At 37.1% G+C, this 14,106-nt stretch overlaps 1 protein-coding gene across 30 annotated transcripts in view; it reads left to right on the forward strand.

Moving 5' to 3' along the window:
• Positions 1–14,106, forward strand: part of WNK1 (WNK lysine deficient protein kinase 1) — a 156,607-nt gene that overhangs the window by 107,672 nt on the left and 34,829 nt on the right. For 17 of the 30 annotated variants that reach the window (XM_031651018.1, XM_031650990.1, XM_021923229.2 and 14 more), the window contains 3 exons: positions 285–472; positions 6,104–7,342; positions 9,536–9,619. In XM_031651018.1, coding sequence (XP_031506878.1) covers positions 285–472; positions 6,104–7,342; positions 9,536–9,619 — 1,511 coding nt within the window. The remainder of the gene's footprint in view (positions 1–284; positions 473–6,103; positions 7,343–9,535; positions 9,620–14,106) is intronic. The other 13 variants (XM_031651009.1, XM_031651005.1, XM_031651010.1 and 10 more) reach the window with 2 other exon arrangements.

Raw genomic sequence — 14,106 nt, forward strand, 5'->3', positions numbered from 1 at the left:
AGCTGTGTCAAATTTAAGGCTTATAGTGTTCCATGTTGTTTCCCTTAGTCTTCAGGTGATAAGATTCTGTGATAGCCATGTGGATTCCTCATTTAAATATAGAAATCTAAGGAATATGGCTGTAATTCATTTTTTATTTAGTTCAAATCTGTGCAAAGAATAACTAGTTACCCCTAATATAATGGGTCTAAAATATGAGAAAATGTGAACCTCCGTTTTGTGATTTGTCTTTCTCTCTCTTTTTCCTTTTTTTTTTTTTTTTGGGTGATTCATTTTTCCTTCAGCTGATGGGACAGTTGACAGTGGTCAGGGATCCTCTGTCTTCACAGAATCTCGTGTGAGCAGCCAGCAGACAGTTTCATATGGTTCCCAACATGAACAGGCACATTCTGCAGGCACAGTCCCAGGGCATGTACCTTCTGCTGTCCAAGCACAATCTCAGCCCCATGGGGTATATCCACCCTCAAGTGTGGTAAGTAAATGCTTAAGGGAATGTAATACTACAGTGAGGGCCAATGGATAGTCTGCTAAATTAAAATTCTTTGTACAAACCAAGTAGCAGTATGAGTCTGAAGTAGAAAATATAAAATGCTGTATCTCTAAAGGCTTATTCTAGAGTATAATTAGAGTAGTCCTGGTAGAGTAGGATATAGACATTAATGTGTGGGCATTAGCTGAACTGCCTACATGAAGCAACTACATACAAGATTTAGACTAGTCTGCATTTTTACTAAAGGTAATGCTCTCTTTAGCACTTGAGTTGAAACTATTCACAGCAATAAAAGCTGGACGTACAAATGTTTTGCGGGTGGGGCAAGGAGAGTTTTTCAAAAGCTTGTTAAAATAATTACTAAGTATTTCCTGTAAGATTCCGTATTGTACAAAACACAGGTAAGACCTTCAAACCATTATAGAATGCTGCATGTGGGTACTCTAGATTGAGGGAATCCTTTATTTGAATGACTGTTTAATTTAGCGCTTGTGTTGAGTTAATCATCAGTTGCTGTGTGTGTTCCTGCCTTTTAAAGTCTGTGTTGGACACAAGTTCTTTCCCTAGTATATGTTCTTTTGCTTTTTCCCTTTAGTTGGTAACTGTTTTATTACTGATTTCAGAATCAACTTATGGAAATTATTTCCTGAAACATTTTATGCTTGTACACACAGACACACACACACACACACACACACACAATTATCCTATGTTTTACATTAGGCACTCTTGCTTCTCATATAGAGAATGTTAAAGTAGATCATCAGATAATACCCCATTTCTTCTGTTGACCTCAGAGGAAAATAAAATACGTCATCTGCCTCTGAAAGGTACTAGAAAATAAGTAACTTGTCACCGTATAGCACTTGTTTAGTGAGATCTTTAAGCAGACAGATTTCCCCCTCCTTCTCAGAAAGCTTTTAATCTAAACTTTGTGGAATTCTTGCCCTTCTTTAAATGAAAATCTTTGTTAAGAAAATACTTCTGCTTGTTCTGATTTTTTTATCCTACAGCTTGGAATAAAAGATGTTCATTTGTTTCAGAGTCCATTTAATCCTGCTTTGGCTAGGTCTCAAGATGAATGGCCACAATAACACAAATAAAAAACAACTAATGTACTAATTTTTTTTTAACAAACTACTTTCTCTCCTTAAAGTAATTAAGTGAGGGTAGGATAGAAGAACTTTATAAAGGCTGCACAGAAAATATATTTTTGTGTTCTGACAAATATTACTTGTCAGCATTTCTTGTCAGTTTCTACTTTTAATTGATTTTTTTCTGGATTATTATAACTAGATTTTGCTAAAACTCTTGTTTTTTTAAATTTTCTCTTGTCTGTACTCATCATGGGGGAGCATTAGTTCTCTGTTTTAGAAAGCAAGTAGAATGACGTGAAGATACTAAGTATTTGAGCCACTAATACAGCCATGTTTGTTGATGCTCTAAAAGCAGACGTTCTTGCTTTTTAATGACAGTATTCTATGGAGGTATTATGAAGACTTATTAAATATTGAGAATTTAAAAATTTGTCTAATTCTATTCTTGTCTCATTTCAGGAATGTGGCTTACAATAATATAGACAAATTATAAGTGAAATTTTAGAAATTAGAATAAAAGAAATAAGGCTGGAGAGAAATTAAAACAGGAGTGAACTAAATAATCATATGATGATTTTTAAATCCTTACTATTGGTGGGCCACAGATTTGACCCAAAGCATTCTACACAGCCAAGTTTTGGAAATGAAAACATAGTTTTCATAGTTCACAACATCTAAAAGGAAAATAACAGTCTTATTCAAGACAACCTTTATAGTATTGCTCATACTGCCTTATAACTGTATTAAACCCTGTGCCTGAAAATTTTTTTAAGTTATTCTTTTTTTTTTTTTTTTTTGACAGAGTCTCATTCTGTCTCCCAGGTGGGAATACAGTGGCATGATCTTGGCTCACTGCAACTTCCACCTCCTGGGCTCAAGCGATTCTCCTGCCTCAGCCTCCCCAATAGCTAAGATTACAGGCACCCGTCACCATGCCCAGCTAATTTTTGTATTTTTTTATTAGAGACCCAATTTCACCGTGTTGGCTAGACTGGTCTCGAACTCCTGACCTCAAGTGATCCACCTGCCTCGGCCTCCCAAAGTGCCAGGATTTACAGGTGTGAGCCACCACGCCCAGCCTAAATTATTCTTCAGAGATCCAGATTGAAGATATTCTCCCATTAATTACTTTGTAAAAGTACAAAATATTTCCTATATCCAGTTGTGAATTTCTTCTAGAAAGCCAAACTTTTTCCTAGTAGTAGATCATGACTTTTTACCTTTACAAATAAAGAGTGGCAAGTATAAGAAATACTGTGAGCCAGCAACTTTCCATCTCATGTCTTCTAAAATAGAAATGAGAGTCTTTTTCTGAGGTTTCCAGAGCTCTCGCAAAATAATCCAATCTTAAAATTCTCTGTATCTTTTAATGTACTTTAAACTAATAGAATTCATTCTTGTTGAATCTTAAGTTTGCCAAAGTTGCAAGCTAATATTCATTGCTTTCCCCGTCTGCACCCTTCAGTCAGCTGGTCATTCTTAAATTCATACACTCATAACATTTGGTGTTATTTCAGAATATTTAGCATGATAATTGATCATTATCATGATCATTCATTAAAAAAACCTGTACTTGACTGACAACCTAGAATAGTTGTGAATAGTTGTGATCTGTCAGATGTGCTATGTTGAGTTATAGCTCTCCTCAAAAAAAAAACTGACTTTGTGGAATTGGGAGAGGATGGAACATTTCTTTATGCAACTATGCCCTGTTATCATTGTACTTTTGTTTATTTTGTTTTCAAAGTACTGTGTTTTCATGTGTGTGTTTGTTTTCTGTTTAGCCTCGTCGTGGCCGTAGCATGTCGGTTTGTGTTCCCCATCTTTCTGCTGTTCCCTCTCTGTCCCGCATCTCTCCCAGTGCTCCTTCCACCCCACCACCAGTGCTGTCTGCACCTCTTTCTCCTTCCCTCCTTCGGACTGCCCCTGAGGAAACTTTTGCCGAAAAGCTTTCTAAAGCATTGGAGAGTGTCCTGCCTATGCACTCTGCCTCTCAGCGCAAGCACCGACGCTCCAGCCTGCCTTCCCTCTTTGTCAGTACTGTATGTAACTGTAAACTTCTGACAAATGAACAATTATTACCAATGAATACATCCAGGCAACAAGAATTTTAATTAAAATTGAATAAAGAACAGGACTAAACTCAGTTATATTATGCTTCTGGGATACCAGTTATTCCTATAGGAAACTTTTTTTGTAATGAGGCTCTAAGGGGGAATAAAAAGCAAGGAGGTAATGAGAGAGAATACTTATAATGTCCTTGGCACATACCAGCATGTGTCCAATAAAATTTACCTTTTATTATATCTTCCTATTTCCTATCAACATAAAATTCTTTCATTTTCATATTCTAGTTTTAAAAGTATTACTTAATTTTAAAGTTATTGCCTTAATCAAAAGCAAATTTTATCAAACATTACCCAAACATTTTTTCTCCTCACTTTATTCTAAGGAGACACTAATGAAACTGGATGAGTCCTTTTTTTTTTTTTAATAACCTTAGTCAGCAAAGGATAACCTTGGAGTGAACATTTATTTTAATTTAATCATTTATGTAAGATGATGTGTCAGCAAACCAAAGGGCTACATAATGTTCCCCCATGGGAGTATTTTTTCCTTAGGTTTCAACCTAAGGTGGGACTGTAGCTCTTTGTGTGACTTTCTTTGGCTCCATTAATGTTTATAAAAGATATATTTCTTAAAATTATTTTAAGCATGTGGGTTCTTACTGCTGCTTTTCCAAATAAAGAGTATAGTTAACTTTCTGACTAGCAACCCTAGAATTTTCTGATTTTTACTTAGAATGAAGAACTGTACAATATTATGGCTTTGAGACATACCATGAGTAAATAACAATAAAATGAGCATTCTTATTGAAAATAGAAATCCTCTTTTAGCTATTGTGAACAGTTGATCTACTTTGCCAGCTCGATAAGGATCTTTCCTATGGAAGAATGAAACTGAATTATTTTAAAAGGGGGAGTCTGTGATAGTAAATTATTTGCTTATTTATTTATTTATTGGAGGTGGAATCTTGCTCTGTTGCCAGGCTGCAGTGCAGTGGCATGATCTCGACTCACGGCAACCTCTGCCTCCCGGGTTCGAGTGATTCTCCTGCCTCAGCCTCCCGAGTAGCTCGGACTACAGGCGCATGCCCCCACACCCAGCTAATTTTTGCATTTTAGTAGAGATGGGTTTCACCATGTTTGGCCAGGATGGTCTCGATCTCCTGACCTTGTGATCCACCCCCTTCAGCCTCCCACAGTGCTGGGATTATAGGCGTGAGCCATCGCTCCCAGCCGATAGTGATTTATTATAGTGTATATTGTTTGCATTTGGCAAGCTATGTTTCTAAATTTAGTCTTAAATCTAGAACTGCTTCTTGAATAAAAAGAGCTATCAAATAAAATTGGCTGTCATTTATATTACCCTTGTCAGTTGATTTGAATACCAGGATGTCAGAATCAGAAAATTCATGGTTACAGCCAGGCTTGGTGGCTCATGCCTCTAATCCTAGCACTTTGGGAGGCCGAAGTGAGCAGATCACCTGAGGTCAGGAGTTTGAGACCAGCCTGGCCAACATGGCAAAGCACGTCTCTACTAAAAATACAAAAATTAACTGGACGTGGTGGCACATGTGTGTAGTCCCAGCTATTTGGGAGGCTGAGGCAGGAGAATCCCTTGAACCCAGGAGGCGGAGGTTGCAATGAGCCAAGATTGTGTCGCTGCACTCCAGCCTGGGCGACAGAGCAAGACTCTATCTCAAAAAAAGAAAAGAGAAATTTCATGGTTATGCAACTCTTATTTAGGATCAGAAAAGTGGACATTTTGTGATTTAACTCTGTAACATGTTTCGTGTAGTAAAAATATAGTAAAACTATTAATCATCTAGTTTGGGATAGATAGGAGAAAGACATAACTGTCACTAGTCAAATTATATATCTTTTACTATCTACCAAAAATCTCCTCTGATTTCTAGTTAGAAGGCATACTATTAATTGATAAGAAAATAACACTGAAGGCCTCTAACATATCACAGTATAATAAGTATATAGGGCAAGTTAGTTCACTTTAAATTAAATTAAGTTAAATTAAATTAAAGCACACTTCTTACAGTATAGAACTAGTCGGGCTTTTATGCCTTGTTTTAGTTCTTATTCTTTAACTCTTTTTCTGTTGATATAATTTACATTAATGCTTAAGAGTAAACTTTAAGTGTGGGTAAAAACGAAATAATTACTTACAAAGCTTAATTCTTCATTTCCTTTGAGAGAAAAGTTATGGAAAAGCAGCTCTTATCTAAAGCAAAGAGCCCACAGATTGATTTCATTGGCCCTGGATGTATTTAATGGGTTTTTACTGTGCACATAATTTCCAGAAGCATTGTTATTTATTTATTAATTATAAATTTGGTGTAACCATTTCATAGGGTTACACAAAACTACCCAGTTGTGCATGTCTGATGTAATTTCACATATGAATGTATGAATTACTTGTCTTATTCATGTTGATACAGCCTCAGTCCATGGCGCATCCGTGTGGGGGGACCCCAACATACCCAGAATCACAGATATTTTTCCCAACTATTCATGAACGTCCAGTTTCTTTCTCACCACCTCCCACCTGCCCACCGAAAGTAGCCATTTCCCAGCGGCGTAAGAGCACCTCCTTCCTGGAAGCCCAAACTCACCACCTCCCACCCCTGCTGAGGACTGTCGGCCAGAGTCTTCTTCCGCCTGGGGGCAGCCCAACTCACTGGACACCAGAGGCTGTAGTTATGCTGGGTACTACAGCCAGTAGAGTAACTGGAGAGTCATGTGAGATACAGGTCCATCCTATGTGTGAACCATCTCAAGTTTACAGTGATTATAGACCTGGACTAGTACTTCCAGAAGAAGCTCACTATTTTATTCCTCAGGAAGCAGTGTATCTAGCTGGGGTACATTACCAGGCCCGGGTGGCAGAACAGTATGAGGGCATTCCATACAACTCATCAGTACTGTCAAGTCCTATGAAACAGATACCTGAACAGAAGCCAGTACAAGGGGGCCCTACTTCAAGTTCTGTCTTTGAATTTCCATCTGGACAGGCTTTCCTGGTAGGACACCTTCAGAATCTAAGATTAGATTCTGGACTGAGTCCAGGATCTCCCCTCTCTAGTATTTCTGCACCTATCAGTACAGATGCTACACGTTTGAAATTTCACCCTGTCTTTGTTCCTCATTCTGCACCCGCTGTGTTAACTCATAACAATGAGAGCAGAAGCAACTGTGTATTTGAATTTCATGTTCACACACCAAGCTCCTCTTCAGGAGAAGGAGGTGGAATTTTACCTCAGCGTGTTTACCGAAATCGGCAGGTTGCAGTGGACTTGAATCAAGAAGAACTGCCTCCTCAATCAGTTGGATTACATGGCTACCTGCAGCCTGTGACTGAAGAAAAACATAATTACCATGCCCCAGAATTGACCGTTTCTGTGGTAGAGCCTATCGGACAGAACTGGCCAATAGGAAGCCCAGAATATTCCAGTGATTCCTCACAAATCACTTCTTCAGACCCCAGTGATTTTCAGTCACCTCCCCCTACAGGGGGAGCAGCTGCATCTTTTGGCTCTGACGTCTCATTACCCTTTATCCATCTGCCTCAGACAGTGTTACAAGAATCCCCACTTTTCTTCTGTTTCCCCCAAGGAACCACATCTCAGCAGGTCTTAACTGCCTCATTTTCTTCAGGAGGATCTGCACTTCATCCACAGGTTATAGGAAAACTTCCACAATTATTTTAAACTACCCTACTTTGCACCACAACATTTAAATTTTCTATTCCTCATTTCCCTGAATCATGGATTTTTGAGAAATATTGTTTAATTTTATCAGTAGAGTTTCCCCATCTTTGGAGGGTTGTGAACTACATATATGTATGTAAAAACAAAATATGAGAGAAGCTACCTGATTTACCTATTATATGTGAAAACCGGTGGAAAAAAGAACACAAAAACTAGAATTTTAGTCATTCATCAAAATCAATGACTTCTATCCCTATGCACATTATTTTCAACCAGTAGTGAAAATGCAAGTGTATATATTGTATGGTTGACCCAGCATTATTTAGGAATACAAATCTTAAATATTACTTTCTTCCTCCAAACAAGTTTTTAAAAAATAGGGTAAATTTTTTTTTCTGTAAAATATAAAAAAGAGGAAAATAGGGAATGCTTTTTTTGGAGTAGTAGTAGTAATACACAGAATTTTCATTAGTGTAGAAGGATCTAAAAAGACAAAATATATCTTACGGGAACAAAAAAAGATAGAAAAGGAAACAGTTTAGGAATTTGCCTTAAATGAAAATGCCTTTTTAAAATGGCATCAGTCAAGCAAGTTGCTGTGTATTATTATATGTCCAAATAAAATGCTAATTCATAAAATTAAGGACTGATTCTAATTTCTAGCAACTAACAATCTAGTGGGTGGTGGGCTTTTTTTTGTTATAAGAATTTGTGATATGTTGCAAGCTAAGGAACAGTAGACATCTCAGGCCTTGTATTTTCTTCAACAAATTTGATTTTAGTTATTTATGTGTATGAGCATATACACACTTAGCATATAAAGACAATGTAATGAACGTAATAGAATTCAAAAGTACAGTCAGTGTTTACTGTTTCATATATTCATTTGGTATATTTTATCAAATGTGTACATCTTATAAAATCCACGTAGAAGACTATGCAGTTATATATTGAAGACATTTGGATATCCTACATATTCTACTCTTTTAAAAAGTACTATGTGTTGTTCTTCCTACTTTCTTCCTATGTTCTTCCCTCATCAGGAGCATAAACAACTCTCAAAATTACACAAATTATCAATTATTTAGAGTTGTACTAAGACACAAAAAGATCCAGAAGCTTGAAAACTATACATGGGCACATCAGTATTCAAGTTGCAGCCCCTATTATAAATATTAATGTATTGCCAGTAATTAGACTTTCCAAAGTAAAAAATACCAGGTGGTTAATGTATAGACATACTACAGAAGGAATCAATGCTTAAAATAGTTAAGCTGCAGTGGAATGTGATATTATATCCATGTAAGCTTTAAGGAACCCCTTCTAAACTGAAATGGAATGACAAAAGTGGTAGCCTTTTCATTTCTTTAACGTACCTATATATAGTCCTGCATTCATTTCTCACTTTCTCATTTGTTTTAATTTGGACTTCTCAATAATCAGAACGCTCTAGTTGGGGTTTCTCAGACTCAACGCTGTTGACATCTGAGGTTGGATAATTCTTTGTTGTGGTGGACTGTTCTATGTATTGTAGGATATTTAGCAACATCCTTGGTTTATACCTCCTAAATACTAGTAGCAGCCATCTCCCTCACTTGTGACAACCAGAAGTATCTCCACATATTGCCCAGTGCCCCCCTGGGGGTGGCACTGTTGCTCCTGGATAGCAATGATCATCCTAGGTACTTAGCAGTTGATGATGATAACAGATTTTTTGATACTTTTGATAAAAGTCATTGTGGCACTATAAGAAGTATTACCAAATTAGCATTACCAAATACCTTTCTTTAATTTTTCAGCTAAATTTCAGATTGATAGTATTAACACTTTGTTCCTGATTATTGTATTTCTAATAACAAATTTTATTATGAATCTGACTATTCTAGCCAGCTAAAATTACAGCCTGAGCAGCATTGACAGCTTAGGTTTTCACTATCAGTGGGTTTTGCATGGGTTGGGATTAGAACATGTTGTGTGATATGATCCTTCTCTAAATTTTTCTTACAAAAGATGACCCCGAGGCCTCTCCCATACATGATCAGGTTAATGTTTCATTTTGATCAAGCAAACTCTGAGGAGATTAAATATTCATTGCAAAAGCCTGACCTCTATACACTTACTTTAAGCCTTCTCTAATTTGTTGTGTTCACTTCTTTCCTTCAGGCACAGGGGCAGAGCCAGGGTCAGCCATCCTCAAGTAGCTTAACAGGGGTTTCATCTTCCCAACCCATACAACATCCTCAGCAGGTGAGAACAATGCATTGCAACATTTTATGGATTAGCAGTGGCCAGAACACTATTTTAACATTTGTGATTCGTGATATAAATGGCCTGCTAAGGAAAATTAAGAGGCATACCATGTCTTGTGTTCAATAACAAAGAAAAGACATTTTTTCTGAAACACATTTTCTGTGTTTCACTGAAACAGAAAATGTGTTTCAGAAAAAATCTCTTTTTTTTTCTTTAATGTGCTTTTGAACAATTTAGTAGACATACATTATTACTGATATAATTGTCTTTTTTTAAAAGAGGATTCTACACTTTTTTTTTTTTTTTTTTTGGAGACAGAGTCTCACTCTGTCACCCAGGCTGGAGTGCAGTGGTGCAATGTTGGCTCACTGCAACCACTGCCTCCCAGGTTCAAGCAATCCTCCCACCTCAGCTTCTCACGTAGCTGGGACTACAGGTGCCTGCCACCACGCTCAGCTAATTTTTGTATTTTTTAGTAGAGATGGGGTTTCACCATGCTAGCCAGGCTGGTCTCACACTCCTGACCTCAGGTGATCCACCTGCCTCGGCTTTCCAAAGTGCTGGGATTACAGGCATGTGCCACCTCACCCAGCCTGGATTCTACACATAATTTACGGTACAAAGAATATGTCATTCCTTTTCTTTTTTTTTTCCCACTGCTTGCAGCAGTGATTTGTCATTACCTTCATTGTGCTTGCCTCTACTAATCCTGCATTTCTTTTTAATTATTTCTAATCTTAGAATGATATGTCAGATTTTACACTAAGAAGTATCTAATAAAAGCCTAAGAACAATTACTTCAGGAACTTTTAAAAAAATATTTATTTATTTATTTAATTTATTTTTTTTTTTGAGATGGAGTCTCGCTCTGTCGCCCAGGCTGGAGTGCAGTGGCCGGATCTCAGCTCACTGCAAGCTCTGCCTCCTGGGTTTACGCCATTCTCCTGCCTCAGCCTCCCGAGTAGCTGGGACTACAGATGCCCACCACCTCGCCCGGCTAGTTTTTTGTGTTTTTTAGTAGAGATGGGGTTTCACCATGTTAGCCAGGATGGTCTTGATCTCCTGACCTCGTGATCCGCCCATCTCGGCCTCCCAAAGTGCTGGGATTACAGGCTTGAGCCACTGCGCCAGGCCAATATTTATTTATTTATTTATTTATTTATTTATTTATTTATTTATTTTGAGACAGCCTTGCTCTGTTGCCCAGGCTGGAGTGCAGTGGTGCAATCTTGGCTTACTGCAACTTCCACTTCCCAGGTTCAAGCGATTCTCATGCCTCAGCCGCCCTAGTAGCTGGGACTACAGGTGCATGCCACTATGCCCAGCTATTTTTTGTATTATGTTCTACTTATGCCCAGCTAATTTAGCAGAGATGGGTTTCACCATGTTGGCCAGGCTGGTCTTAAACTCCTGACCTCAAGTGATCCACCTGCTTTGGCCTCTCAAAGTGCTGGGAGCCACCGCGCCTGGCCAAAATAATTTTAACTTCTGCTTTGGGGGGATTGTTCCAGAAAGTTCAAGGAATTCAAGAGATTAGTGTAATCCAGATACATCCAACAATAAAACTGGTAATTCTAAAATTAAAGATTTATAGTCACTGATACTAGTTAATAGTAATTATTTGCAAGGGAATAATGCATTTTTGGCATAATTGAATACTTATTAGCTATTCGACATAAAATTCATAGCCACTATGTGTGTAATGCAAACTTCCTAATGATAGTTCTCCATGTGGGTTTTCTAATCACCAAACTCTAAACTGGCTTCTGGTTCTATTCGTTTTTAGTTTTGAAACAAAGTTTTCAATTCTTAATTACAAATGGCCCTCTTTCAGTCCAACATTTGGTCATGTAGTCATTCGATACTGGTTTAAGATCAGGAGTTGCTTGTACAAGATGAAAATCACTTAAAGGCACTTTCTACAAAAATAATTGATTAGTTTGGTTATACATGCATTCACTCTGTGATCAGTACCTCTGTAGAACTGAAGGGCTGGGATTTACATGCTTTGTTTTGTACCTGTCCTTTCTTTCAAGACTGGTTAAATTCAAGTAAACATATTTTTGCCAACCTTAACAAAATCTGTTTTATTCTGTTAACAGTTCCTAATTAGAATGCAAATTACAAGTCACATAAAGCTGGTTGAGAACAGAAGTGCAGAGTACTAATCTCCTAACTTGCTTATCTTTGGATGTAGACCAACACCAGTGAACTGAGCAAATTGTATGTGCTCTGTTCTTTCTTTTCCAAAGGAATTTGTTATATGTCTTGTCTTTGGGGATATACATGTATACTTACTACCAAATGAAGAAGATAATGAAATAATTCATTGAGTTTCATGGTAAGAAAGAGTGTGAGAATAGAAGAGAGCAGTACCATAAATGTCAAGTTAAAAGAATTAGGTAGCTCCCTCTCCTGGAGAAAAAATATGGCTAAATGCTATCTCTACAGCAGAGACAAAAATTAATTATTTGTTTCAGTGATGTTTTTGTTTTAGGTGCTTTTATAGCATGTGTTGTAGAATCATAAAATTGAGCCCTCAATATATATAAGAAGTATATTCAGTCTAGAATAATTAACTTCTCCAAGGTCACCTAGATAATAAGGGAGCTAGCTACAAATTATAACCCAGAATTTAAGATTCCTAGAATAGTTTCGTTTCTTCCATTTTAAATAAAGTTCTACAGGGACTTAATGATTCTGCAAATGTACCTTAGAAGCTGTCTTTATTTGTTTTAATTATTGGAGTTCCACATTTAAGAAAAGAAAGGTTGAAAACTTTTTGTACTGTATGGATAGTCTATTTTTAGATATGATTTTTGTTTTACATACTTTCAGGTCCCAATCTCACCTTAGAGAACAGTATCTCTTGTTTTATTTTAGTGAGGAAAGAAATGTACTTCTGTTAAAATTTACTTTATTTCATGGGTTTCTTGAACATAGTAAATGAGGAATTGCTTTTTTGTGTGTTTTTATAGGGTCTCATATAGTGATATGCTAGATCTTAACAAGGTACCAAAAATAGCTGCCTCCTGCTGAAAAACTTTATGACCACAAAGTTGTGAACTTTGTCAGACACAATGCCAGCTACTTGGAAGGCTGAGGCAGGAGGATCACTTGAGCCCAGGCTACAGTGAACTATGATAGTGCCACTGCACTCCAGCCTGGGCAACAGAGCATGACCCATCTCAAAAAAAAACAAAAACAAAAACAAAAAAAACAAACCACCGATTGTGAACTACCTACCCTACTAAAGTCTGTTTGAACTGGTTTCATGAGGCAAGCTTGGGCAGATCATGATGCTTAACTGTTAAGCTAGACCACCCCTGCCTGGCTGAAGTGCTGATTATTAGTCAGTGGGACTGTGCACAGCAGATCGACATGTACTTCTGGCATATCCAGAGGTGCCACTTCTCCCCAAATGCTCTAAGATACAACATTAACCATTAGCCACTGTAAATAACTGGTCTAGAGATCTCTTTAAGATGTTAATACAAGGGTTACTGTCACAGATACCTCTCAGTTATCTTAAGCAAAGAAATAGCTTGTCCATAAAACTGATCATTTTTACAGTCCTTTCAGCTTTTTTTCCTAATTGAGTTCAGATACTGAAGGTCTGCAGAGATGGACCAGATATGACTACTTTGAAAGAGTCTAAATAATATAGTAGATATATAGGTAAATTTCTACAAAACAAATAAGGATAATAGCTAATATTAAAGTGCTTTGCACATTGTACCTACATTCTCATTTAATCTTTTTAAGAACCCTGTAAGTATAGATGCTATAATTATTTCCATTTTACTGATGGGAAAGCTGAGATCTGGAGAAGGTGAGTAGTGTACCCAAACTTACAGCTTATAAGAGGTAAAAACAGAATTTAAATCCAAATAATCTAATTCCACAGCTCACTACTTTGTGTGTACTAATTTGACTACTACCCAATTATGTCCAAAAAAAAGGGAAGAAATTAACATCTCTCCCAAGCAGGAAAGGGAATATCAGGAAGACTTTAGGAAAAAGGAGGCATTTGAAATGGACTTTGATTATAAGTTAGACTCAGATGTAGAAATAAAGAATATTCCAGGCCAGAAGATACAAAAATTATACTGTGAGCAAGGTGAAAGGCCCAAAGATAGAAAAATAGGGGACAAAAACAAAAGTACCTTTGATTTGGTTGAACTAGAGCATAGATATGTGAAAGTGTAAGTTCAGGAAAGAGATGGTAGGGTCTAAATTTTGATATGAGCATAATTTTGAATTAAGGAGGATGTATTGGGGGCTGGGAGTATGTGATTACCATATGCCCAAAGATAACATGGAGATTCTTCCTCAAATTTATCCTTTAGAAAAGAGGGGAATCACCATGTATCAAACCTTTATCGTACTCTCATATTACAGGGTTTTCACTGTCCTTTACTTTGAACAACAACAAACCCAAAAAGGTTAATGAAATCAAATGAAACAGGTGAGAACAAATGTGC

Source organism: Papio anubis, chromosome 9, assembly GCF_008728515.1.
Source record: "Papio anubis isolate 15944 chromosome 9, Panubis1.0, whole genome shotgun sequence".
Classification (NCBI taxonomy): domain Eukaryota; kingdom Metazoa; phylum Chordata; class Mammalia; order Primates; family Cercopithecidae; genus Papio; species Papio anubis.